This window comes from Chaetodon trifascialis, chromosome 9 (genome assembly GCF_039877785.1).
Source record: "Chaetodon trifascialis isolate fChaTrf1 chromosome 9, fChaTrf1.hap1, whole genome shotgun sequence".
In the NCBI taxonomy this organism is placed as follows: Eukaryota; Metazoa; Chordata; class Actinopteri; order Chaetodontiformes; family Chaetodontidae; genus Chaetodon; species Chaetodon trifascialis.
This window is the reverse complement of record NC_092064.1, coordinates 15,172,690-15,197,990: the sequence shown is the minus strand read 5'-3', so window position 1 is coordinate 15,197,990 and position 25,301 is coordinate 15,172,690. Positions and strand designations below refer to the sequence as shown.

General features: G+C 41.6%; 1 protein-coding gene across 1 annotated transcript in view; it reads right to left on the bottom strand.

The window, feature by feature from the left end:
- dync2h1 (dynein cytoplasmic 2 heavy chain 1) overlaps nt 1-25,301 on the bottom strand; it is a 101,880-nt gene that overhangs the window by 71,678 nt on the left and 4,901 nt on the right. Inside the window, exons 8-47 of the mRNA XM_070970225.1 lie at nt 25,169-25,255; nt 24,260-24,394; nt 23,946-24,059; nt 23,728-23,839; nt 23,261-23,385; nt 22,912-23,087; nt 22,571-22,766; nt 22,356-22,451; nt 21,862-22,023; nt 21,556-21,654; nt 21,195-21,334; nt 20,668-20,896; nt 19,972-20,099; nt 19,446-19,561; nt 18,972-19,099; nt 17,756-17,905; nt 17,471-17,676; nt 17,077-17,232; nt 16,840-16,954; nt 15,729-15,899; nt 14,474-14,632; nt 12,904-12,972; nt 12,517-12,671; nt 12,126-12,258; nt 11,919-12,036; nt 11,695-11,807; nt 11,298-11,411; nt 10,974-11,124; nt 8,157-8,362; nt 7,011-7,193; nt 6,640-6,822; nt 6,067-6,290; nt 5,641-5,756; nt 2,787-2,986; nt 2,452-2,583; nt 2,099-2,231; nt 1,798-2,005; nt 1,552-1,681; nt 1,018-1,173; nt 539-798 (exon numbers count right to left, since the gene is read on the bottom strand). Of these exons, the coding sequence (XP_070826326.1) occupies nt 539-798; nt 1,018-1,173; nt 1,552-1,681; nt 1,798-2,005; nt 2,099-2,231; nt 2,452-2,583; nt 2,787-2,986; nt 5,641-5,756; nt 6,067-6,290; nt 6,640-6,822; nt 7,011-7,193; nt 8,157-8,362; nt 10,974-11,124; nt 11,298-11,411; nt 11,695-11,807; nt 11,919-12,036; nt 12,126-12,258; nt 12,517-12,671; nt 12,904-12,972; nt 14,474-14,632; nt 15,729-15,899; nt 16,840-16,954; nt 17,077-17,232; nt 17,471-17,676; nt 17,756-17,905; nt 18,972-19,099; nt 19,446-19,561; nt 19,972-20,099; nt 20,668-20,896; nt 21,195-21,334; nt 21,556-21,654; nt 21,862-22,023; nt 22,356-22,451; nt 22,571-22,766; nt 22,912-23,087; nt 23,261-23,385; nt 23,728-23,839; nt 23,946-24,059; nt 24,260-24,394; nt 25,169-25,255 (5,984 nt within the window). The remainder of the gene's footprint in view (nt 1-538; nt 799-1,017; nt 1,174-1,551; nt 1,682-1,797; nt 2,006-2,098; nt 2,232-2,451; nt 2,584-2,786; nt 2,987-5,640; nt 5,757-6,066; nt 6,291-6,639; nt 6,823-7,010; nt 7,194-8,156; nt 8,363-10,973; nt 11,125-11,297; nt 11,412-11,694; nt 11,808-11,918; nt 12,037-12,125; nt 12,259-12,516; nt 12,672-12,903; nt 12,973-14,473; nt 14,633-15,728; nt 15,900-16,839; nt 16,955-17,076; nt 17,233-17,470; nt 17,677-17,755; nt 17,906-18,971; nt 19,100-19,445; nt 19,562-19,971; nt 20,100-20,667; nt 20,897-21,194; nt 21,335-21,555; nt 21,655-21,861; nt 22,024-22,355; nt 22,452-22,570; nt 22,767-22,911; nt 23,088-23,260; nt 23,386-23,727; nt 23,840-23,945; nt 24,060-24,259; nt 24,395-25,168; nt 25,256-25,301) is intronic.

Genomic DNA, 25,301 nt, shown 5'->3' with positions numbered 1-25,301 from the left:
AAACACACACACGCACACACAGATCTGATCCTTATTCTGACTTGTCAGTGTTTTAACATGAAAGGTCAAGTCTTGAATAAAACAAGATGCGACATCAGCGTTGATTATGTGCTTGTGCCATTTTGAGTGTCCACATTTGAGTTCCTCTGCTTCACAATCCATTACATACACTGTTCACCATGAACTCGCTGACCCTTTGTCTGCAAGCGGACTGACTGGAACATTGCCTACTTAAACTGTTCACACAGATTGCCATTTAATGAAAGGTATGAAACAATCGTGGCAATGTTGTTAGATGAATGAATGAAAGATAATGTAATTTATTATTAAGCATTAACAACACTGCAGTGAATTCATTTTCAACTAAAGTTTTCAAAATTTTGTTTTCAAGATTGTGGATTTGTGTGCAATTTTGTCAATATGTATATCTACACTGTGTCTCCATATGCAGAATTTTGCAAGTGTATGTGCAAATACCTCCTCTGTTTATGAGTATACAAATGTTTGTGCGCATACATGTCCGCAGGTGTGTATTTACCCCTTTCCGCAGCCCTCTGGCCCGACTACCATGAATGGCTGCCTGTGCTGAGTGGTGAGCCACGGAGAGAAGCAGTGCAGACCTCTCTGCATGTCTGGAGTCTCAATAACAGGGAGTGTGTGTGTATGAGAGAGCTGTTCCAGTGTGAGGCCCTCGGGACGCTGGAATGTATAGGCTGCTAGATGGCCGCTGTCTGAGTCATAGTAGGTATCTAGTGGTTTTTTGACATCTGGTGGGCTTTCCCTGGCCCAGCTCAGCAACTACAGAAGTACAAAAAAATAAGAGCACACATTAAGATCAGGACTGATATCTCTGTGAGATGCAGAAAATCCCCACCAGGTGCATATCCTGCATTAGTATGCAAATGATGAATCATTATCCTATTTTTGAGACATCAGACATGAATAAAATTTCATTCCTAAAACTAAACTGTTCTGACAGTCGCCCTCTTCCCATATAAAAATCACAGGGGTCCTCACCTCTTTGGCAAACTCCTGGCGTGATTTGAGGTTGAGGTTTCCTCCCAAACCTCTAAGAAGGCCAACGATGAACTGACCTCTCTCTGCCACAGCGTTGAGGTGTGACAGGCCATTGAACACCGTACCCACCAGACTAGTCTCCACCACAAAGTCATTCTGATGAAAGGAGAAAAGAAGAGAAGTTTGAATTAAAAATCTCCAAAAAGTTTGGAATAAATTGGGTGAAAATATGAGGAATTCAGTATGTACATATTGCTTAACTAACCAGACTATGAAAATGGGATCTATACTGATTTGTAAAATGATTTTTGTGAATTTATTAGACTCTTATAATGTCAGCAATTAAACCCACTATAATGAATAGCAGTCAGTATACGCGGAGGTAATTTATTCTGAAAGTCCTATACTGTTGTTATGTGCATGCACACTCACATCAATACTGTTCCTCCAGGCCAAAACCTGGAGTTTACAATGTGTTTAAAATTCAGCATCGACTGTTTTTGAGCCAGAGAACGAGGCGAGGGCAAAGGTTACCTGTTTCAGGACCCAGTCCAGGGCTCGCTGGAAGTAGTCTCCCAGCCAGTTTTCCAGATTACTGCAACACTCCTCTGGCTGACCTCTCAACCACGACTTCAACAAGGCACCGACATCAATGTCCTCGTCGCTAAAAGTACAAATAGGGAGAAAAAGGGAGGAAAAAAAAAACAGTAAGATAAGCTTGTTGGGAGAGATAGAATTTGGTGCAAATAAAGACTTAAAAGATTGCACAGACTAACTGACCTGAGAAAAATCATGCCCATGCGGGATATGGTGGCTGGTGAGGCACAGCTAAGGTCATGAGTCTCAAACAGGAAGTTGACATTAGGTCCGAACTGGATGCGTTCTCCACTCGGCATGGTTAACAACCGATTATCATCAAGAACCGAGTTCAGACTCTCAATCCACTCTGGGTCAATGTCGCCATCGCACACAATCCATGAGCTCACCTCTAATAAACACAAAAATATATAAACACATACTGTAGATAAATACAGTACATCAAGCTAAACACATTCTGTGCAGCATATAGGAGACTTCTTACCCTGTGGTTCTTTGACCACATTCCTGGCGCTATGTGTGAGGACACCATCAGCCCATTCTCTGGTGTCCATGTCTATATGTCCCAGCAGCTGTTGTCTGGGCATGGCCTTAGGATTCATTGTGTACTGTTTCACCTACAAAAATATAGCAGTAGACTGAGGAAGACTTTCATATTTTTTTAACTGACCCATAAACTCTTTTCATACTCCTTTATATGCTTAATAATATTGAAATCCAAGCCTCATACATTTACAGCATTTTTAATATATGTTTAAATTTCACATTAAATTAGATGTTATGTACAGACTGAATCAAAGAATGAAAATCCAGGTAGGCGGTTTGTCTCTTACTCACCACTTTGCCTGTTTTGCTGAGAGCAGCTCTAAGCATCCTCCAGAGGGTAGACTTCCCTGCTCCACTTGGCCCTACGATGACTACTCCCATGCGTTGTCTCAGCTGTTCATTCAGCTCCAATGCCTTCTTCAGCTATGCCGAGATGGAAAAACAGCCTGTGATTAATCTACGATTTTTCCACCATCTTTCTAGTGAACTACCCAACTGTTGTCTCTGTGTTAATGTTTCAAACTTTTTGCTGCATTGAGTGATCCCAAACACTGGGTTAATACCACTTCCCTTCATTTATGATGCATATTCGGCTAATAGATAGATTTCTTCATACACACACACACCTGGCTGGGGATGAGTTCAAGTCGCGCCTCCTTGTAGACGTGTTCCAGTGCATGCATCAGTATCTGGTCCTCCACATCGGTGAAATTAACCCCGGAGAAGACATCTCTTACGAGAGCATCAAACCGAGAGCTATCGGCAAACGTCAGCTTGGACATGGTGTTCAGTCTCAATGCCTGCACCACCAGACTACTCTCCTGAACTGCACGTAGACGAAAAACACTGATTTAATATCTATTCCGATTAGAAATAAGACAGGCATGTAAAAATACTTCATAAGGACATGATTACAAATATGAAGTGTTTTGATACTGGAGAAAAGAAGATGATATGCAGAAACAGAAACAGAAATAATACAGGCGTGATGGAGAAAAACACAAAAAGACGTGGTTGTGAAAAGGAACTTGCAAAGCCATCATTGCTTTTCTCTTGCACATGCCATCAATTAAAAAAGTACTAATTAGCAAAGCCTGTCGTGATTTAAGAGTTTATCAATACTTTTGTTCTCTTCTCCAAAGATACTGGCCTTCTATGCAGACACATATGTGGTGCTTTTTCACAGCAGGGAGGAAGACTTGGCCAGACTACACACAGCGATAAACACAAGACCTTGGGGACTCATCGCCAAGACAGGAGGAGCATGTAGTGTGTGCATGTGTGTGTGTTGGACAGATAAAGGGCATGTGGTGGAACAGAAGGATCTGAGAGATGGAGGAAGCATTGAAAAAAAGCAGAGATGCGAAGGGGAGACGGGGGTGAGAAACGAGGGGCAGTGAGTGGGACGAGAGCAGCATCGACAGCCAGGTATCAGAGAGAGAGAGCTAACAAGAGGTCAGAAGGAGGGGGGAGGAGGTGGGGAAAGAGGTACTGAAGAGGTAAACATCAGACCTCTGCCAAAGTGTATGGGAATGAGAGAATAGAGAAGGACAAAAGTACAGACAAATGAAAGGCCCACGGGAAGAAAAGTTTTTAAGGGGAGCGTTTGGGCTAAATGTCAATTGATGGCGTGTCTGTATTAAAGGATTTAGAGGGCAAGGACAACAGGTGCATAGAGAAAAGCGCAGGTCAATGGAGCCTTTTGAAGTTGAAGCACACTCATGCGTAGTGCTTCTCAAACTGCATTTAAGAGGTATCCACACATAGAGACACAGACCATCAAAACATTTTGGAGTGTGACCCTGTTGGGGACAGGATAAGCATCTCCAAACCAGTCCAATTTTCATCATCACCTTATCGTCTAATCCTTTTCATCAGCTCTACAGATTTCTATCTCTCAGGTCAGAAGCTTATCAGTGCAACAGTTTGAGCCCTTCTCAGGGGACACTTTTCAGAGACACACTGACCAAATGACCAGAAGGTACATTTTCAGATTATTCTCTTTTTGCGGAACAATTGGATATTTTACATAAACCATTACACTGCAGGAGACATTATAAGACATGTAAATACAATACAGTTAGTTTGACTTTTCTGACTGTTAAATAATGAATATGTGAATCTGAGTTACTAACAAAAGAAATCTTGTGTAGCCATTAAATGTTGAAATGTCGATAAACTTAAATTTCGGCTGTCTGCAGTGTGCTATATTATATGACAGTAGAGCGATGACTATTGTGCCATTGTGGTTAAAATCTGTTTGTTGAGCGGGCTGTCATAAGCCCAAAGAATCAGGAATATCTGAGCGATTATTGATTCAGTAATTTGGTTTGTGAACCGCTGAGCAGAATGTTTCAAAGATTTACTCATCGGGAAGCTGATGTTCAAATCAACAATGACTTTATAAATTACTGCTAAACATACTACTTTCTAGTATACTAGCTTTCTGGGGGTGTTTTGGAGCTAATTCAGAAAGACAGATGTGATGGCTTGTGTCCTGTAATCATCTTGTAACATATAAATTAGGTATCTGGTAACTGAAGTGTCCTGCTTTTCTGGTGGCGACCATTTTCTGTGGAGCTACGAGGCAGCAGACTGAGGTCCGGCTATCAAAGCCACTGGTGAGTTAACACATCTAAACTTTAAACATCTGAAAACGAAAATATCATTTCATTCGAACCACTGCTGCTTGTAAAATGGCCATTTAGTCTTTTGTGTCTATTTGTGTTAAATGATGGACTTCTACTTTATTACTGTGTTATTTTTTCCACCTATCAAGCATGAATAAGCTCACAGTGAGTATTGAAGACACATCAAACGAACCTGAAATTGTTAGTAGCTCTCATTGTCAGCTGCCAATACTGACAGCACAGGACTCGTACAAGATTTTTACAGTGACACTTCTTACAAACACATTGGGTAAATTGTTTAGAACGAATGCTCACATATGTTCTGATTGTGTATTCTGCTGTGTGTTTTCAAAAGGATTAACGTACTGAGAACATTTTTAGAGGCACTACACCAATAAATCTAGAAGGGCAATATAGTGGAGGATAATAATTCAATACAGATACATCACTATTTGTGCATGTGTTGCTGATAAGTAACAAAAAAATCCATTACAGACATGCCAACTTGGGTTTGATGTCATTTAGAAACAGTATCTCCATTAAACAGTTTGTAATAACAATGGTATGGGGTATGGTATATAATTCAGTCATTTAAATCATATTAGGGCTTAAAGTTTTCCATATTTATGAGCATGGGCACTGAGCTTTTATACAGTCTATGTATGTGTTGCATTGTGCAGTTGTGTTTCCCAGCAAGTTATGGTACTGTGCAATGAATGTGACTGGAGGACATGGCGAAAGAGGCGCCCACTATCTCCTAACTTTCCTGTCATGCTGCACTATTGTAAAAGTAAAGCCTCACAGAAATATTGTACCTCAAAATAAAAAAAATAGCCAGAGGGGGTCTTACTCTTGTCCTTCTCATGACTCCTCCTCTGTTGCTGCAGGAGACTGCCACAGGCCTTCAGCACTGTCTTCAGAGCACGCAAACCCCAGTCATAGTGCTGCTGAGGAGTCAACAGCTCCCTGGACACACAAATAAAGGCACATTTTCACACATACTCGCACTCTGAATTGACCGTAATACTGGGTATAGTGCTAATGGGTGGGAGGCAGAAGATAACTTATGCACAAAATCAATATACTGGAATAGACTGTCAGAGACAACTTAAAATAAAGTCAACACCCACAGCGTGATTCAATTTGGAACACAAAACAGGTCAAACACATACTCAAGAATGAGCAGTCTGGTGATAACCTTACAGTAATATTCCTACTGCCTCCAACCTCAACCCCAAACCAAAAAAAAAAAACAACAAGACCATCCAATTCTTACCGGGCCAAGTTGAAGATTGCAACCAGTTTGCGGCCCAGTACTTCTCCGTTTTTGAAGCCCTCAGAATAGAGGATGACCTCAGCAATGAGCTCATTGTCTGGCCTGCTCATGGCCACAGGCCTGAACAGCTGCTTTAGATTGTCTGGAAGTTTCTGTCTGCCACCGTAGCCCTTTCCTGCTGGGTTCAATGTGATGAACACCCCAGAGTTTGGGTCCAATTCCACCTGGAGGATGAGGAGGAGAGAATAGAATGCATTTTATGCTAGCATGAATATAGCTTGACTGATTGCTTGATGATTAATGACCAAACCCATTTTTGCACTGTGGATGAATAGCTAATTGATTGACTGATTGCAAGACTGATTTGACAGAAAATCAGTCTCAAGGTTGAAGGTAGAACCTTGAACGGTGTGCATATAAAAAAGCCAGTGCATTAAACATAAAGATACAATAATTGAGAAAGAGCTGTAAAAAGGCGGAAAAGTGGGCTCACGAAATACTTAGTAATTGGTTTTTGGCATCAGTACTTGGAAACATTAATGTGTTTGTTTGAATCTATTTTTATTTTCTGACCTCCTTCCCCAGCAAATCACATGTGTTCTTGTGATGTTTAAGCGAGTCTTGAATGGCCTGAATCTGCATGGAAACTGCAGACAGCACTGCCTCCTCTAAGCGGTTAAACTCGTCAAAGCAGCCCCATGCTCCACACTTCACCAAGCCCACAAAGATCCGTCCCATTGATTTCACATCGATACCCTGAAAAACAGACAGATGCAAAACAGAAAGATCTTCTCGTGTGCTCTCATTACCGGCTCTCTAGTCTTGTTTTTTGTGTCTGTACATAAGTTGAAAGAGCAGAAATACAGGTATATGTTCATTGCATTGTGTGTTGCTCCCTGAATTATTTTCATATATACAGATGCTCTCTGGGAGCATCTTTATACCTCATCACAGTTGAACACCAGCACTTGCCGTCCAAACAGCCCCCCCAGGGCTTTGACCGACTCGGTCTTGCCTGTGCCAGCGGGCCCATAAGGGTTCCCCCCAAGCCCCATCTTCATGGCCTGGGTCAGAGTCAGGTAGCACTTATCAGTCAGTGGCGTGTGCACCAGCTTAGCCGCATTCCCCTTGGAGAGGTAGGATGGAGAAGAAAGTGAGCGATAAAGTAAGAAAGGAACAGACAGAAACACGGAGAGATGGCCAGACAAAAGTAAAGATATGGGGAAGTGAGGGAAGGGTGTGGGGGGCAGCAGAGGATAAAGGCAAACAGACAGATGATGGATTAAGCGAGGGAGGAATGAAAAACAAATGAAGGACAGGCAAAGAAAATGTAAATGAGTGAGACTGGGTCCAGCTTGTGTTTTTTGAAGGAACTGCAGAGAGGACATAAAGCAAGCTATTCAGTGCTTCTCATCTATGCATAAACAGCACCCCCAAAAGGTACAAAACAAGAACTTCAAGTATATTCCTAGGACATAAAAACAGTGCATCTTGGAATACTTCAGGGATTGTGGTGGCATCAGTGGTTTGCTGTTGATAATACCACACTGATGCTCTCACATGCAACTATATATAACTCATTTGCTGTTGTGGATTCAGTTAAGAAAAGAATGTTTTTCCAAGTGACTATGTTATGCATGCACTATGTTTATTTATCAGAGACTGTGGCAAACAGACTGTGCATGACAACTTCTGATACGTGTTGATGGATTTCACATTATTTGATTATATAGCAAACATTACAGGTGGTTCACCCATAAATCATGGTCTACAATGCCTTAATATCAATCATGAATGCGAGTCAACTAATTAGTAAGTCTATTTAAAAAGAATGAATTCATCCAGTGTGGGGAATTAATTCATCATTGTAGTCATTCATCAAGCAAACATACACATTTTCTAATTACACAAATTAGATGACTCACAAATGGGTTGAAAATATTTGTTGTTTTCCTGGCTTTCATGTAGAGTTATTTTCTAATTATACATTCTGAGAGATCAGAAAAATGTTTAATAGAAAGTCTAATAAAGGTTAACTGCAGACATCTGGGTTTTCTGAGTGTCCACTTGAACAGTGAATACTAACACACCTGGTATTCATATGTATAGCTGAACTGTGCATCCACCATATGTATGAGGCAGCATTTGTCTGTTCCCATGTAGAACCGAAGCTGCTTCTTCCAGGCCCAGGCATCAGGGCTGGTAACTCCTGCCTGGTTAAGCTGCTTCACCACACTGATGTTGTGAATAATATCCAGGATCAAAGCCTTCAGCTTAAGCTGCAGGACAACGGACTCTGTACAGGAAGACATGCATGAATATCAGGATGGTACAATTGGTAAAATTACGCAAATACTTATTTTCATAAATGTTGTATACAGTATTAAACAAGGCCAAACCTATTAGGCATGTGTAATGAAAAAGATACATTTCCTTACTTTCCTTAGAACTTTTGTCAGTTCTAAGGAAATTTGCTGAAAGTAAAAATGTAGAAGTGCATCGATTGATGAGAACAAGAATTTAGGAAGCAAAACACTGTCAGACATGACAACACCCACACTGATATTCTGCAATGTCAGTATCACCAACAAATACTGGCTTAGCCGTCCCAGTGTAGAAATATGCACTTGAGGCAATTTAGAAATGGTGTAATTGTTACTAACAAGCAAGAATACTTATTTAGTTTACTGTTTGACAGAAAACACCAGTCTCAATTGCATATCTTGGTAACAACTTCAACAAATATGTGAGGGATCCTAAATAATAGACGTAGAAATATGCATATCAATGATTGGTCCAATGGCACATAAATAATCAATATAATTTCTTTTTACAGCCAAAATCCAGCAACAACCCACAAAAATCCAGTAGGGCTATAGTGTGGGTGTACGTTTCATACAGAAACTTTTAGATCTTTGAATCATGAATATTCTCTGTGGATTACTTTTCCACATACATCTCTGAAGCTGGGATTCCATATTTTAAATTATAGTGGCTCCGGTTGTTATGTGCTGGGTAGATGCTTTGAATGCTGTGTGTGTAGGGACGGATCAGTGATGTCAGCCTAGCAGCAGAAGTACAAAAAAAGTACTTTTGCAAATGTACACCGTCCTGTCTTGTCTCTGTGCCAAAGGGGAGATGGCTCCCACTCCCCGCCTGGCTTTATGGTCCATTAATGTAGACTGGGTAATTAGATTATCCTTCTTGCCATTACTTTAGCTGCTTTAATCAGTACTGCCACTCCGAAGCCTCTTCAGCCTACCTGGTTGTTTTAAGGGAGCTAGTAATTTAATGAGACGTTATCATGGAAATGAGTACTACTTCAAGTGTGGCTGGTGGAGTTTTGAACGCAAGACAGTCACGAAATGAACTATATTATCAGCAAATGTAACAGCCTCTGTGCTGAAATATCTGATATTCTGCAATTATGTCCAAAAGCCCATAAGTAACTGATGAAGAAAAATGACCCCAATAGCTTTTTGTGCAAGAGAAACAAGCATTGCTTTCACAGATAAATTTTCATACGACACAGAAATTTGGAATTTGGCAGCAATGTCCCATGAAATGATGCCGCTACCGGGGTTATGGGGGAGCTATTCATCTCATGCATGAATAAGAAACCTTGATTTAAATTTAGAAGTCCTTTTTACAAATTCAAGCTCAGTGAAAAAAACTCTGCTGTCATGCTTTATGTAGCCATATATTCTGCCCAAAGCCATTAAATTAGCCTGCCAGCCACTGCATCTGCAGCTTTAAAGGGTACTGCCCCTCTGCGGCCTCTTCTGTCTGACTGGCTATCAAGAGATTCACGCAAGGGCAGTCATTTGGCATTAATCTCTCAGCTCTAAGTAACAACCCGAGATTTTGATCAGAGTTCAATCATTAACATCACAAGAGGGAATGTGATAGTGGAACAAATAGCAAGTGTCAAGTAGCAACTGTTTATAAGAACTGCGAGCCAATTTGGAGAGGTTAATAGTATCAGAGATGTGATTAGCAGCCAAAACAAAGCAGGAGATAAAACAGGTCTATCGCAGAAATAAATAGGGGTAACAGAGTAGGGCAACATCGTGAGCATCGTTTATCATGCTGCAAATATGTCTAAACGTTAAATGACCCCTTGACAAAAACATCACACGGGGTACCACTTCTCTCAGCTGACTCTGTCTGGATTTGCATCAGTCACACATCGGAAGTTGTTTTATCCCCTCAGTGTTGAATAATATGCTCAATTGTGATTAGAGTTTATTCACTCCAAGCACAGAGAGATGAAGCATATGCCTGAATAAATTTAAGGATGAGGTAAGAAGGTTTGTTGTATATTTAACCTACACAACCTGCGCAAAGACACTTTTTTATACCATCCCTCCCATTATTTAGCTATTTTTATTCAACATGCATGAAAACATTCAGGCCACTGGCATCCTGCAGATGTTTAGAAAAATGCCAAAACAAGCTGTCAGTCACACAGCCCTCACACACTGTGTATCAGCTAACACAGTCAGTGTGTATGCTGCTAGTTAGCTAACAGCTATGGCTAGTTTAAACTCAGTACATCAGCTGCTTTCTGCAAATAATCAAGGACTACATAAGTACTTAGGGGTCAAATTCAAACAAAATAAGAGTGGTGTTGAGTTAAAAATAAAGTACTTTATGTTTATGCTTCATCAACATTTTTAGATGAACCTTGTCCCTAATTGGCAACGGTTGGCTGCCCATGCTGAAATGAAGGGACTGTGGCCAAGTTTCTCTGTCTCGTAGTAATTGTTCAACATCACCTAAAGGACGTGATTTTTATTTACAGTTGGTAATATTGATATTTTGTGCCTTTCTGGGACACATTACACCTGCATGAAAGTACTCATATATTCACCAATGCATACAAACAACCACACTGACTGAACTACCTGTGTTAGCGCTGTCATCAGAGCTGGTGTCCACTGTCGTGTAGTGTTCTAATTTGGCATTGAGCTCCAGCTCCAGCTGCTGCAAATTTTGCTCTCTTAGAGCTCTTTCCACATCTTCAGTGAACTGGATTTGCTCAGCCAGACACAGAATCTGCAGCACAAATAAAAAAGTTCAGACCCTTCAGAGTAATTAAGAAGGTATTGCTCCAGTTGAACTGCCTGTAAAGAAATATTCTGTGACCACAAAAGCCCTTCAGAATATTCAGAAAAAAAGAGATTGTACATTGAAGCACATATGGATTGTGAAACCACATGTGTGTGTACCTGTGATGGGTAGCGTGAGGGGTCCACCTCCCCTTTCTTCCCTGCTGATACGCATTCATACAGCAGGTGCTTCAGAGTCTCCTTCATCTCCACCGACAGCTCACTTAACCACACCTGAAAAGAAGGAAAACAGTTGATGCCCAGCCCCCCCCACACACACACACGCACACGCACACGCACACACACACACACACACACACACACACACACACACACACACACACATATATATGAAAACAGTGTGTACAACTCTTAGATTAACATAAAATACATTGTAGTGATGCATCCTTGATTTAAAAATGAATACAATATGCTCTATTTGAAACATATGGAAAAAAAATCATCCCACACAGGGCAAAAAGTGCATACATTCACATGAAACTCTGCACAGCTTTACCTCCACGAGGTTGGAGATTCGTATGAGGTTTCTCAGTGGCACTACTTCTCCCTCCAAGGAACACATTGCGACAATGTGCTGGCACTGCTCATCAAACACAACACTGTGGATGCCTGCACAGATAATACACATGCAGGTTACCTTCACTGTCCAACGAGAGAAGAGAACTGAGCTAACCATAATAACAACAGAACATAGAATAGAACAAAACAGAGGTTTCTGACCTGCAAAGAGTTTCTTGAGGTGTGACTGGATGACCGTTGGGTTGGTTGCCTGACCAAGAATCTCTAACAGATCATCATCTCCAATGAAATAGAACCGTGGGAAGGCAGAGCGCTTCTCCTGCGAGAAAAAACACAAAAGCTGCAATGCAGACAACTCAAATTATACATATGAAGTCTTTGTACACAAAAATGCACATGTGCATGTACCTCCAGGAACTCATTGAGTGACTTTTGGCAGCGCTGCAGTTGATCCAGTATGGTGACCAGAGAGTTTCTGATGCCTGCCCTTAAGCTCAGAGAAACAACTCTGTTGTCTCTCTGAATGTCTGACATTATAGACCTGTGACACATATGGAGAAAGTGTTTTGTTGCTGCATGTGCATAAAACACACTTTGTAAAATAAATTATATACATCATCCCAGTGTTATACTGAATATCAGCCATAATAAACCTGGAACTCAACCAGAAAATGAACAGTACATCAAAACATGTGCACTGTGCAAAAAGAAAATGTCAAATTTAACAGATCTATATTGTACCTGCATAACTCTCTCCAGCTCTAGATGTGACACACACAAACACACACACACACAGTACCTGAAGTCTTCATCAACCCGTTTGAAGCGGGCCTCCTCTCGGGGCAGTGCCCCTCGTCCGAAAATAGGTTCCAGATAAACCCAGCGCCTCTGGATGGCATTCAGACTCAGCAGGTACTCGTCTAAGTCTGACAGACGAACCTCCCACAGACTGACCTGGATAAACATCGAAAGTTGGTGCTTCATTCAGGCCTTGTAAACCATGATACGTGGGTGAACCACGAATAACAAAAAACATGCAAATATACAAGATTACAGCAGTTCATTTGTTAAGTTGACACATGTTGCATCTGCATTAAACAGGAAGTCTGTGGAAGATTTACTTTTCCCAAAGATAAAAATGAAGCATGATAAAAGTGTATTCATAGATTCAAGCCTTTGACCTGACCTTGTCTTGGAAGCTGCGGTAGTAGGGAGAGTCTTTCAGAGACTGCAGCAGACAGCGGTTATCTCCCACCTGGATGGACACAAAGCTGTGATAAACCAAATGTTTGCTTATCCTTATTCATTTAATGGTGTCTGTAGATATGCCTGCACTTTCCTGACTGCGTTTTTGTGCCTTCCAAGTCTCTTTACTGAGTGGTCATTAGAAGTGAGCTCTTTTAATTGAGCTGCCTGAAATCATGTTTATTAAACTCCATTCCAACCATGCACATGGACAACAACAGCTAACTCTTTTCAAAAGCTTTGCTCTGCATGCAGACTTCACTTTTGTATACTATCTAATTAAACAGTTTTATGCTCAGTGTTTTGCTTCTCACCTTTATCAGAGGCACAATAGTTAGAGACCATTTTAGATAAATTTTGTTTTCTGTCATTCTGTAATCAGGCTGTATCTGTATCATCTGCCTTCTCTGTATCACTACCGTCTTTACACTGTACCATATCAGGACATCTGGTTGTCCACAAGATACCAGCACACTTGCACCTGTTTAGTAGAAAACTTAAAAATAAATTCAGGAACCAGGCACAGATGTGCTGTAGAAGAGTTCAGTAGCATCTTAAAATCAATTCTAAAACTAAAAGGCAGGCAGTGTAAAAATAGGGAAAACAGCATCCAGTGGCAGCTGCCAGAAGTAGATCATTAATAACGTTATGAAAAGTCATCTCTGAACCATAACCTGCTCTGAAACATGACTAAAACTGTTCACAAAGTACATACAGCTTGTGCCAGTGCGGTAAACAGAACAGCTAATTCGGGACTTTTGGATCAAGAGAGGGTTTCTTCAAAATGGGTTCAACAACTGTGTATTTAAGTTGAGCAAGAACAGAAACTATTTTTGCAAAGACTTCCTCAAGGTATGCAGCTGGGAGAATGTCAAGAGAGCAGACTAAGCAACCTCACCTCTGCAACAGTCTCTAACTAGGACTGGGTTTTTTTTGTTGTGTGCACCTCATCAGTAGAATAATGTAGAAATTCACACTGTGGTGTGACAAGTTGTAGTCTCTGTCACAGGAACATTAAATTTGTCTTTCTCAGCCCGCCTTTAACTTCAGGGAACTCTCTCTTTAGCTGACCAAGGCTGAGAAATCTTCTTCAGTTTCCCTCCTATGGTGGAGCAACTTGGCAAAATAAGCTAGAATACACTGAAGCAGTCACATCTGGGTGAGACTGTTCTAGGATTTAATGTACTTCAATTATCCAGTTTAGATGTAGTAATCAAGAAGAAGTCCAGTTAAACCATAAAATCCTGAAAAACTACTAATCTGGTGTAAAAAGCTAAAAGATAGTGTTTGGAAGTGACTCAAAACTTGAGTTGCTGGGTTTGGCTGAGAGCAGTTAGTGGGCATTATACAAGTGAGTCATGGTCAAAGTATGGCTAATAAAACGATAACCAGTTACAATAAACTGTAATTTACTTGACTGCCTCAGACTAACACTGATTCATTGTGACAGTCTGTGCTTTGTGGTTATAGACAGTCCGTATTTGCTTGTTTCTGTGTGCCTGTATTTCTACCTGGTTGACGATATCCTTCCAGTCCTTGATGAGGGTGATAGTGCGTCTACTGCTATCTGAATACTCAGTGAGGTTGAAGGTAGCTGCAGCTCCCCACAAATCCAGCTCCCTCAGCGCCTCTCTGATTGTCACTTCTGCTTGAGCACGACTGTTCAGGTCCTAAAGGCAAGCAGACACACACGCAAAATTTAGACAATTTTTCAATAAATTAACTATGTGAAAAATATAGTGTAAGGCACTGAAAATCTAAGATGAGAGAAACACCTTGGCATGTGCTGATATGAAGCTTCATTTCAATCTTCCAAAATTATCTCGATACACATATTGTTACCAAATAGAAACACTGAATGACTCTGATAAGAATCAGAACACTGCAGGTTAGTTTAATCATTTCTTAATGGCCTAAGTATTACAGAAAAAAAAATGTTTTTTACTGTAAAGTATATTATGAAAAGTAAATTAAAACAACAAGGTTGGCTGAGCCCCAAAACTCAAAACACCAGGAGGAAACCTGCAGTTTCTCCCAAACTGATGTGTCGTATCTAAGTGCAAGATTTCAGTGTGATGTGGTGAAAGATGTGTTCACATAATTGATGTCTGGAAGAGGAGTCTGTAGTCTTCTCCAGTGCTTTTGGTTTGCTCACATGAGCTGTGCTACAGTAGTCCCTCACTACAATGAATTGTTGTTCTCTTTTTATGTGCTGAAGCTTTTCCCCCCAGCTGTGGGTTTTGTCTGCCTGAGCTGCATTTTCCCTAACGGAGATTTTTGTTCTCTTCATTTTTGTGGTTGCTGAGTTTTTCCCCCAGCAGTGATCTTCGGTTTTTGCCTGCCTGTCATTTTTTCCCTTAAGGTGATTTTTGGTTGTTGCTTATTTTGATCAATAAACTGTGTCAAAACTCTCTCTGCATTCTGGGTCCTCGTCTTCCTCACGTCCTTAACATTTCCTGTAGAAACACAATTTCTTGCTTACTGCTGCCCCCTAGTGTTCTTAGTCACTTACTGTAGTAATGTTGGTAACCATAACAATTCATATTTTTATCAATCATCATCCCACACCTAAAAAGACCAGTATGCGTCCCTACAATAGTGTGCTTCCACCCAGTATATATGTATCTGCATGAGTCTGTGTGTGCAATAATACACTTTATTTATAGAGCACAATTCATGTATAAAATGTAACACAAACTGCTTAACATAAAAAAATAATAAAATATGTGATAAAACAATGAAAACAAGGAAAAAAAAATTGCATACCTTGAGCTCCAAGGCCTTTTCTGTGATGGTATTTGCCACACCGAGGAGGTCATTAAAGACGAGTCTCTCTAAAGTCATCCCTCTTGGGAGACCAAGCAAACGGAACATGTCCAACCAATGGTCCTGGGACAGGTGCTCCCCACGCACATACTTCAGCACTGGGACCATGTTCTAGATGTGCAGAGGAAAAAGTATGAAAATAAATGTACAAACAAAAACTACAAACTAGCAAAATATGTTGTATAGTGTTCCTGTTTTTCCAAAACTGATGCTCTGTTTTGTTTTGCAAGTGTATAAAATTTAGATATTCACAACTGTGACATTTGCTCTCCCCAGAAGATGAATCCTTTTGATTTTGTGCCACAGTTAAAGAAATGTCTTTACATGCTAAACATATATTCCATAAGGTTGACTGCCACGGCATGTTCTGAACAAATCTATAGCCCTGAAGGAGGAGCCCTTTTGAATTTGATGATTTGAACATTTAACACCCTTACACACTCTGTGAAGCTGAATTGTCCAAAACTGTTGCATTGTAGCCTCTGAGGCTACGTTCCCACCAAACGCGATGAAACAAGATCGCGCCGCAAGATTACATACAAAGTCAATGCAAAGACGCGATTTGAAGTGTCATTTTGCCGGGCGACGCGATGGACGCGATTGCGCGGCGCGATGGACGCGTTGGCCGCGAAAATCGCTCTCATTGCGTCGCCCCATCGCGCCATCGCTTCATCGCTCGAGTTGAAATTATTGAACTTTTGCGGCGGATTCGCGTGAAGACGCGCCGCGACAGCCTATCAGCGTTGAGATCGTCATCGACGTGCTGACGTACGGATGTGGTCGACGAGAGAATGAAATGGCGGAATAAATGTTGTTGTTAGGCGGGCTTGTTGCGCGACGCGATGACGCCGCAAGGGGTTTTTGTACCAGCGTCAAAACTGGAGCGTCTGGCGCGACGCGATTTCATTTGAGGCGCGATTTGAGGCGTTTGGTGGGAACGAAGCCTAAGCCCTGCTTGAGAGTCATGTGTGAGTCTTGTAGCCTTGTTCCTCTATAACAAACAAACTCAAACTGAAAAGCAGATATATCCATCAACAGCACTACAGTCTACCTTGTATTTATCCACTTCTCCTTGCAGTTTAACAGACATGGCAGTAGGCTGCTCCAGCTTCCTAAGTCTGTCCTGCCATGTTAACAGAAACTCCTCAAACACATATATCTTACTCCTGTAACACAACAGAAACAGAAACACATAACCAAACACAGAGTAGCGATCAAAAACATAAGAACAGTGCAAATTTCAGAGAACTGATATCCATCAACCGCAGGCCTAAACATAAGCCTCTACCTGAATGTGATCCAGTCCTCCTGGGCCTTTTCTGTGAAGCCCTGCTGCCACTCCTCAAACAGACCCCACATCTGGCTGTACTCCTCCATGTCTCTTTTTGTCTCTTCTGCCAGAGTGAAATCTGGAGCTTCCAGGTCAAAATAGGTGCAGTCCTCACTAAGAGAAGAGACTCATCAGTGCTCATCAGTGCGTTGAGATGTTATCATTGAACTACGGGTAAGACACACACATCGTTTCTGTGACAGTGTTGAGACCTGACATACATGTGCTAAAGTCAGTCTAGTTAATAGAATGTGGGACTTCATAAGTAGGCTTTTACAGGGGTTCAGCTTAGCTGTCATGACTCTCTCTGTAAAGAAAAAACTATAAATTTGGCATAATAAAAAGAACTTACAGTAATTTATTTCGCACAAGCTCGAGCTCCTGGAACTCTTGCTGCTTGTCCCTGATGGTCTGGAGGCATGCAAGCAGGCCAGCGTGATCCCCACTCTCAAGCATATCATCTTTAGGCTTCAGCTGGTCCCAGCGGGCCTTAAACCGCTCCAGATCTGCCCTGTAGGCGTTGATACGGCCAGCGGCATTACTTCGCATCACCTCCACCTGAGGGGGGGACAGGGAGAAGGAAATGAAGTAGCACAGTAACACAACCAGGGACAAAAAAGAATGGTGATTGGGGTACCTGTTCTTTGATCATGAGCTGGTGACTCTCCATGACAAGCTCCAGTTTGTCCCACTTGGCCCTCAGGGAGGACAGTGAGTCCAGGCCGGCCCCAGCCACTGCTCGCAGCAAGCGGTTCTTCTCCTCAGCACACTGGAACTGAGGTAGGATCTATACACACACATACAATATACAGTTGTACAATTGGCCCATCCCACATGGAATTACAAGAAACTGTTATATCAAGCATCAAAAACATAACAAGACATAAAGCAAAAGGACCACACATTTATGAATCCATGCAAGTAGTTATGGCTAACACAGGTTACACACTGATATGAAATCAGTGAAAAGTCAAAAACAGAAGCAACACATTTTCAGTTCTTTGATTCGAGTGAATGCAGAAAAATTAAGCTTTATTTCTAAAATTACCATGCTGAATGAGCAGGAAGGAGAAATCTATTTGAACAAACCTCAAGCAATTAGGATTACCATTCAGAAAGCTCTTAGGCAGAGTTCAGGGGCCTCATTTATCAACCATGTGTACGCACAGAAGTGTGCGTGTGAACATTCCCATGCAAAGTATGGGATTTATCAACTTGTAGCTGTGTGTAGAAAAATCTGTAAATATAAGCACGATTCTTACCATGCGTATGCACAAAACCTGGTGGTAGAACAATGAAACTACAAATAGATCGCACTAAGAGTCACAGTGTTCAGCAATCTCAAGCGTTGGAGCGTGAGACAAAATGCACCAAAGCCATCCCGGTGCACCCAACATTATTAACTGCAGCCGTTACTTTCTCCCAAGCCAAATTTTTTCTTTTGTTGGTAGCACCTGCAATGAGTGACCAAAATAGTATTTTCTGATGTGCCTCCACTTCTCTAACCAGTACTTCCATCTTGGTGTCGGTAAAATTTCTTTTCGTCGCCCTCTTTGCCATGATTTCAGAGAGGAGAAAGGTCCATCCACACATTTTAGAAGGGATTCCTGCTACCATATATGGTCAATTGGAGGCGTTTCTGAATGCAAATGATCCTACACACACACAAGCAGGGTGGTTTAGAACAGGTGGGATTTATCATCAGAGAGTACTTACAGCTGTGCATACGTACGTTTGATAAATCAGGGTTTTTTTTGTACTTACCACATTCTAAATGTCCATCCTACGCACAAATTTAGAACCTTTTCTACACATGGTTGATAAATGAGGCCCCAGGAGTGTGTGTGTCTTACTTCGGGTTTGCGGGCTAATATCCGGCTGTATTTGCCACTGGCCGCCCCAATCTCCTCCATGCTCTCTGGTCGAGTGCACAAGGCCTCCATTGCCTCTGAAACAAAACTGTCTATGGCCTGTGTGTGGCCTGCAAGCAGGAGGGAAGAAAACAAGCACAAATTAAAAGAAAGAAAGAGAAAGTAAGAGCAAAGTGGACGTCGCTGGGCATGAGAACGAAAAACAAAAATGAAATAAACAGAAGCAGAAAAAGAAAGGGAAACAGGGAAAGATTTGGCTTGTGATTGGTGAATATTACACAGTTTCATTGAAAAATGGAATTTTAGTGGTGTAAAGGAGAGAAAACAAAGTGGGAATTTAGTCAGCATATTATACAGGCATGGATATACCTATATGTATCTCTCACACACACACACACACACACACAAAATAATATAACACTTCATATTACTACAGTCAAGGTTGCCTGTCTTTACCTTGTATGGACTTCCTGAGTGATGAGAGTAGCATGTCAAACAGCCTCTGGATGAGGTCATCGATGGCAGCTTTCACAGGCTCACAGTTGACTGTAATACAGTCTACCTTCTCCTGACTGACAGAGAAGGAAGGAGTGAATCAGTGCCCATCAGCTGTGAGAGCGTAAATTCCCAGTATTAATGGTGTCAATGAACATGTGATTTCACCAAAACTCTGAAGTGAATCAAAGAAGAACATTTTATCCTGCTCGGGGAAATCAGCTACAAATGGCTGAAGAAGAACTCTGAGATTCAAGGCTGAGAATTTGGGTCTTATTAGTGGATGATGGTGTGATGATAGATTAAATCTTACACTTCCTGATGTTTTAGTTGCTCTCTGCTCTTTTGCAAATATGTATTTTTAAAAAGTACTATACATTTAACACATTTTTAATGTTGTTTTTGCATTACCTTCAGGCTGTGTTTGGTTCTCTATTAAACAGGTATAATTTGTTCTATTTACTTGTTTATTATGTGTGATGCGTACCCAGGCAGACGTTCGGACTCCTTCCCTCTGGCTTTCAGGGCCTTGAAGTTTCTCTCCCAGTCCTGCACAGAGTTCAGATGCTTCTCCACAAACTTCTCTAAATCCACCTGGCCCAGCACCACCCACTCCTACAACACACATGCACACACACACAAGCGTGCATGCACAGAGAGAAGTTGGGAACAGTACACATTTCCTGATTTTAAATGGGTCTTTGACAAAAGCTACATGCAACAACAACACATAGATGACTAGATAAAAACAGAAGTAAAGTGGGGAGGGGGGCTAAAAGAGAAGTCTGGTGTTTAGGGACTCCCCCTACAATTTAGATATGCATGGCTGCAGACAGAGGGGAAAAGACAATAGACTGTGCTTGCTGTTCTATCAGGGTAGTAGAAAGGGGGAAAATGCTGACAATGAAAACAAACAGAGCTTCAGTACATAAATAGAGAAGCATGACTAATCCAAGTTGCACACTTTCAAAGAAACAGCGCAGCAGTGGCCCACTGTAGTGCTTCAGTGAGCAAACGAATCAGCTAAGATTTGAATATATGGATCAGTGCTGGGAACAGCATCACAGTGAAGCCAAAAAAAGACGAGTCGTAGAAAAAGAAACAAACCCTAAACTACAACAACTGTTGACTAACAGTCTAGTCGTAACCACTGCTAATGTCAAAATCTGTGTTGTTCAGGCACCTTGAACTTGTGCTGTATAGCCTGCAGGCGGCTGAAGAGGTCTTCGGCCTTGCTGAAGATGGTGAGGAATCCAGACGCGTTTCTATCAATCATGACGCTGAAGATGAGCTCCTCCCCCTGGGCACTGACCCCTTTGAATTGGTTTGGGATGGAGATGAACCGCTTCATCTCCCTGAAATAGCGTGCTCGCACCTCCTCAAATGGTGGACGGAACTGCAAACGGCCCTGCCTATTCACAAGAAGCGGAGGAAAAAAGGTGAATTTTTTCTTTAATCCAGGAGCGGGAAATTAAAAAAATAGACAAAGAGAGAAGTAGTGAAATGATCAAGAGTAAGAATTTGGGGTTGGGAAAGTCAGAAGTGCTATTGGTTCAAGATGAGTGGAAAATACTTTCTATGTGTGAGAGGAAGAGAAAACGATGACCACCCACACAAGGAGAGTTACAAGGCAGAGAGAGAAATGGAATACGAGAAGAGACACAACTGAGTGAGACAGAAAGTTGGACAACTGAAAGTCTGTGTACTGACTTGAAAGTGAGGTCAATGTGTATTTCAGGCAGGTTCTTATTCAGAGCCTCCAGTCCTGTCTGGTATTGGTGTTCAAGAGCCTTATACAGCTGATGGTTCCAGTGCTGACGCCATGCCCTCATGTCATCAGACCGAAAACCCTGTACACACACACGGAAGAGAATTATGATTCGTCACACAGGTTGTGTAATGTCCAATGAAAAGCTTAGTATTGAGCACTAAAATTATTTTGAATCGTACTCATTTACAATGATAATCACACTAACCACAGAGCTCCCTTGTGAACTTCCTTGTTTTCTTCAAATCTTTACAGTCATGAATATAGAAATCTTTTATTCAGACTCTTGACTATAAACAATACCTGAGCCTCCAGAGTGGCAAAGCCGGTTCTGAGGTCCTGAAGGCCGTCCTTCCACCGCTGCTGATGTCTCAGCAGGTCCACATTCATTAGTGTCACCACCTGAGAAATGTACCCAGAGGTGTGCAAACAAATACACAGAAGAGAAAGACTTAAAACACTAATCTCACACCAAAACATTATTATTATATACTTTATTAATTTCAGATTATGGTTCCAAAGAAATGTGCTTGCAACAAGTAAGGCAAATTAGTGTATTCCAGCATTTAGTAAAATAACAGAGGTGAACACATAACGGCATGCCGCAACCTTGTCAATGAAGTCAGTGTGCCATTTGCGTAGCTTCCTGTTCTCGGTGGAGAGTTTCTCAGCAGCAGACTGCAGTTTGGTAATGTATAGTTCCAACTCTTTGGGGTTGTCCCAAGTGATCTGCAGTTTACCGCCTGAATCCTTCGACTGAGAACGAGGATTCTGACAAAGAAAAGCAGAAAGATTATCTCCAGTACAAGATACAAAATCAATGCCAGGCACAATTAAAGTAAGTTTTTTGTTTAAAATATGTTGTGCTAAATAAAATTCTTAATATATAGTTACTATACTTTTTCATGAAAAAACTTTAAGGCATAGAAAAGGAGCATACTTCTTTTTCAGCCTTTCAAAATAATAATTAGGCACTGGTGAGTCACCACCTGCTGATTCCCTCTTTATAACATTTATAGAAAACAATAATTAGCATAACAACATTTTTTAATATTTAACAAGGTAAGGAAAGTAAAAATCTAATTTCCAGCTGTGCACAGTACCTTGATGACCTGTTCAAAGGCCAGGGCAAGACCAAGCATCATAGGTCTCTGAGAGGGAATCATCTGCTGGTCAATGGTGTTGTAGAAATGGGCCACCTACAACGGCAAAACACTTGGTTACAATAGGAGCTTGAGACAAAGTAAAACAGAAATAATGAGACAGAAATAAATGAATATGTGAGGAAAGAGAATATTTGTGTATCTTGACCTCTAACCTGTTTCAGGACAATGGCTTGTCTGTAGAATTTGTCTGCAGTATTGGCAGCCTGTTGTATCTTGGCTGGGATGGCAAAGCCCAAGGCAGAGAGCTGCCTGACCTCCCTGTGCAGGCTGACCAATCTGTCTGAATACTGGATCTTCAGCCTGCCATCCACGTGGTCCAGGTCCATCACACGGTTGCTGGCCTGGAGACTATACAGAGGAAGAGTTAGATTGGAGGAATACAGCACCTGTTGCAACTGAAGTGCCCTTGATCAATGTGCTGAAAGAGACAACGATGAACATTTCAGATGTTGCTCTGAGCGTCTTTTGTATGTCTGTGTTCAGTTTTTCCGACCTGATGCCTGACTTTGGATCGCCCAGTCCGGTCAGAATATCTCTTGACCAGTCCTCGAACTGCTCCTGTTCATACGCCCTCAGAACTTCCAGCAGGTCATCACAGAAATGCAGGAACCCTTTGAACCCAGACAGGTCTGACAGTAGTGCCTCAGCTATGCGGACTGAGTCCTCAACCTAATGTAAGGATGCAAGCAGAGGAATATAAAAGAAAAAAGGTCCAGAAACAGCTATTTGATCTGGATTTCTCCCATTTGTGCAGTACGATGAAATCTTCCAGGACACAACCGACCAGGACATGCAGTCCAGTCATTTTCCTGTCATCACCACGGACACGGACACAAAGCTACCTTGTGTATGAGCTGTCGGACCCAGACAATTTTGTTGACCACCTCAGGGAGGTTCCTGCCAATGAGTGGCCCAGACTTGTCTCCAGGGCCTCCATGGCAACGACTCTCAAAATCAGTCTTTAGGCCTAAGAAAATCAAAGTAGTAGAGAGGGGTGAGAGATGAGGAACATCAATGTGTCACCACTGACCATCATACACATCATTTTTAAATGAAGTATTCAGCTAACACTTGTATTCCGAGGCACTTGCTGTGGATGAGCAGCTAGTGCTTCAACCAAAGTAGGGAAAGGAAACTCTTTAATAGTGATTCTATTCAGCAGTTGCATTAAAGTATAAGAACACCAGAGCATGAACTGGGTTTGTTCAGACTTTTACTGTATGTAATTTGCTCCCTGTGTAGACACAATAACTCACTGCCACACTTTTTTCTGAGACAGAAGAAAGTGCTTTGAGGCAGAACTGTGTACCTTTGTTGTAGTGCAGCAGTCTGGCCAGCAGGATCTCTCTCTCCGACTGAAGCTCTTTGCTGATGGTGGGACGTCTGATTAACTCCTTGTGCTTCTGAAACACCTGCAACAGCTAGACAACAAACAAACACCCACAGGCACATACGGTAAGTTCCTATATCAGCACAGACCCACCCACAATATTTCACAAGCTGAGCTGAAGTTCTGTGTTTCACTACCTGTTGTGGATTGTCCTGCACGTCACCAATGTAGCTCTTCAGCCTGCCAGCGACCTCCTGCTCTGACGGAGCCATGAGGCGCTCAAACTGGGCCACTGCTGCTCTCCAAAGTGGCTGCAAAAAACATTGCACTCTAAATTAAAGGGGCATGTCCAAATTGATTACATAGGAGATGCAAATTAAAATGACCAGATAACCATCGTTACATATATGACGCTTATATACAGGATCAAAGCCGATTTAGGACGAGGATGAGCAAAGATGAACCCGCACCCTGCAAACTACACGTACACACTCAGTTTCCCACAACAAACCTCAGTGTAGGGGTTGTAGTGCAGAGGGTTGAGTCCAGAGAAGGGTTCAAAAACACGATCTGAAGTCAGAGCCTGCTGTTTCCCTCCTGGTAGCAGACGCAGCAGTTTCTCATGAACCATGCGGAGAGTCACCACCTGGTAAACATAAACAGAGAGAGCGTATTCACATGTTATCTGTGTCCTCTGTTTTATTTATCCGTTCGGTTATCAGGCTCACACGAGTCAACATTTTGTGACTTACTGGACTGCAGGACTAATTCTAAGATGCTGTGGAAATGAGTGTGGGAGACACACCACAAATGTTCATGTGGAACCTTTGATGGAAAAAACTAACAGGGCAGCTTTTAGATAGTTCCCATATTTAGTATATGTCCACAAGGGAAATCATACAATTTATTGGAAAGAGGAAAGAGCCAATTGTATGTATGTAACAGTGGTTATCAACTAAAGTCTTGAATCATGGTCTCACTCGTTCATTGTTCGCATTTTAAGACAAATCCTGTCATAATGGTTTGATGAAGCTGTCCCACTCCAAAGGCTCCTTTGAGTCCACAGAAGTTCACAATTTATGTACTGGGCTAGGTTCTGGGTCAATAAGGTGTTTAACAAAGACTACTACATATTTAACAATGTTGTGAAAGTAAAAAGGTCAGTGTGTTTATCAGTCTATCTATGACTCACTTTCCCTTCCTTGTTCTGGAGTATCAAACATCAAATGGAAATTACACGTGACATTTACAAAGAAGCAGAAGGAAAGAAAGGACAACTAAAAGTTTTCTTGGAAGTATATTTAAACACTGAATGCAATGCAACCACTGTGTCACATGGAAAAGGACGAATACACACTATTAAATAATGTCTATTCCCCAGTTAGTGTTTCTTTGACCCTGGATCAGAGCCATATCCTACCTCATCTAATCTTTTTGCAAGGCAATAAAGAGTTTGCGGGCAGTGCTTGTTTCCTTTCCAGGGGTGGGGGGCATGTCTCTTCCATACCTGAGAAAAAAAAAAAAGGAAAATGAAATCTGTTTTCAGTGTTTAC